Source organism: Entelurus aequoreus, linkage group LG12 (genome assembly GCF_033978785.1).
Source record: "Entelurus aequoreus isolate RoL-2023_Sb linkage group LG12, RoL_Eaeq_v1.1, whole genome shotgun sequence".
Lineage (NCBI taxonomy): Eukaryota > Metazoa > Chordata > Actinopteri > Syngnathiformes > Syngnathidae > Entelurus > Entelurus aequoreus.
The window spans coordinates 35,127,073-35,129,115 of record NC_084742.1 but is presented as its reverse complement, the minus strand read 5'-3'; the positions used below and the strand labels follow the sequence as shown (position 1 = coordinate 35,129,115).

General features: G+C 49.2%; 1 protein-coding gene across 1 annotated transcript in view; it reads left to right on the top strand.

Annotated features, from left to right (window-relative positions):
- The first annotated feature begins 225 nt into the window (after positions 1 to 225).
- Positions 226 to 2,043, top strand: part of znf219 (zinc finger protein 219) — a 19,960-nt gene continuing 18,142 nt past the window's right edge. The window contains exon 1 of the mRNA XM_062065834.1: positions 226 to 358. Coding sequence (XP_061921818.1) covers positions 320 to 358 — 39 coding nt within the window. The 5' untranslated portion in view covers positions 226 to 319. The remainder of the gene's footprint in view (positions 359 to 2,043) is intronic.

The following is a 2,043-nucleotide window of genomic DNA, read 5'->3' as shown; positions in this document are numbered from 1 at the left end:
AGAACGAGGCTGCAGATGACGGCGGTGTAAAATGGTGCCCGTGCTGAGATCATAATTAACATTTCCAACCTACATCAAACCCCGAACCACCCACCCTCACCCTGCCTGCCTGCACACCGCCCCTGCACAACAAGAATGGGGAGAGAGAAAGAGAGAGAGAGAGAGAGAGAGAGAGAGAGAGAGAGAGAGAGAGAGAGAGAGAGAGAGAGAGAGAGAGAGAGAGAGGGAGGGAGGGGGAGACGCCGTATGCTTGTATACAACCCTGATTTCCATTTTTTTCCCCAAGTCGTAATGTATTTAATTCAAGCGCAACGTAATCATGACGTGTCGTGTCATTAATCTCCTCGCCGCCTCGCGCGTAAGTACACCTCCAACACTTTCTTCCAGCTGCTTTGGGGTAAAAAACCAAAACAACATTTATTCCAAAAATAACAATCGAACTCCGTGCACTTCTACAACACCGCGTACGCTTTATTGTCTCCATGTTTAGTTTCTTTTTCCGTGGCTAGTTCGGATATATGTGCATGCGTGAAAGAGAGCGAGAGAGAGAGAGAGAGAGAGAGAGAGAGAGACTGGCATGCATGATGCACGTATGTAGCCGGGACCACGCCGCCGTGTGTGTCATGTATGCACCCTGAGAAACAAGTCACTTTTTTTTTTTTACCCCCCCAAAAGTCGAATTTTCTGTTCCTGTAACTTTAAGCAAGTTGCACGACCGACCGGACCGAACCTAACCCGCTGGCTTGAAGAGGAACACACACGCACAGTCAAAAAAAAAAAAAAAGGAATGTATAAAGTTGCGCAGATTAGCATCGAGCAAGGATTGTGTTGCCAGGTCAGTGCACACGCACCAGCCTAATCCGATTGTTCCGAACGATACATGCCAAAAAAAAAAAAAAAAAAAGTGGACGTGGCCGCTTTTAACTTTGTGCACCTAAAATGTTGCATTTTCTTCGGCGTGAGTGTGGTTGCGTGCACGCGCGCGTGTGCGCGTTGGGTAGACTGGCAGATGAGTTCCACGATCCCCCATCCCCCCCACCCCATTTCTTCCATAGCGAACATTTTTGGAACAAAATGGAGCAGATGCGCTGACATGGCACTTCCTCACGCGCCGTCCGTGCACTATTGTTTATGTTGTTGTTGTTGTTGTTGTTGTTGTTGTTGTTGTTGTGACGCTTAATGATGCTCATTTAGACATGAGATGGCCACGAAAGAGGCTAAAAAAATTTCAAAAAAATGGGTGGCACGTATTGTTGACACATGAGGAAACACATTCCATGCGACATAAGGCAGTCAGCTGACTTTATAGGATGAGTTCAGGGTCCTTCATCGTGTTGGCTATTTGTACAACTGCACGTTATGCCACTTTAATAGGGACACCTATGTGATGCATTGATGGCCCCCTGGTGAGAGATGCTGATTAGCGAATAGCCAGCCTCATCTTAACGAGCCTCTCCATTCAGGCAGTCCTCCTCCTCATCCTTTGTGATGGGAGGTGTGTGTGTGGGAGGGGGGGGGCACATGCACGCCATCCAGGTGGCTCTCACGGTGTGTGTGTGCTGCTATAATCAGGATTCTGATTGATATAATTGGGTCATTAGTACGCTGGAGGGAGAGGCACCTGCTCCTCGCCGCATTGTGACATTCAGGATTACGTGGAGTATTCGGGTCTTGAGGAGTGCTTTCAGTGCGGACCACCCCCACCCCGCACCCCTTCTTGGTGGAGTACCACCGCCAGGTGATGGCGTGCGGGTTAAGATTCGCCCACTCGTGGTGGACCGGACACATGTTTATTAATAAGAGCGTGCACCCGAGCAACAGGTGGCACTGGAGGCCTGAAGAAAGTCGCTTGAGGAAAAGGCACAATAAGAACAGTGTGAGATCAATATGTCAATCGAAAATTTGGAATTTTTTGGGGTGGGGGGACCTGGAAAAGACCCAAACGGTCACCAGTCATTTGTAGCTGATTGGACTATCTGTGTTGGCCCTGTGATGAGGTGGCAACTTGTCCAGGGTGTACCCCGCCTTCCGCCCGAATGCAGC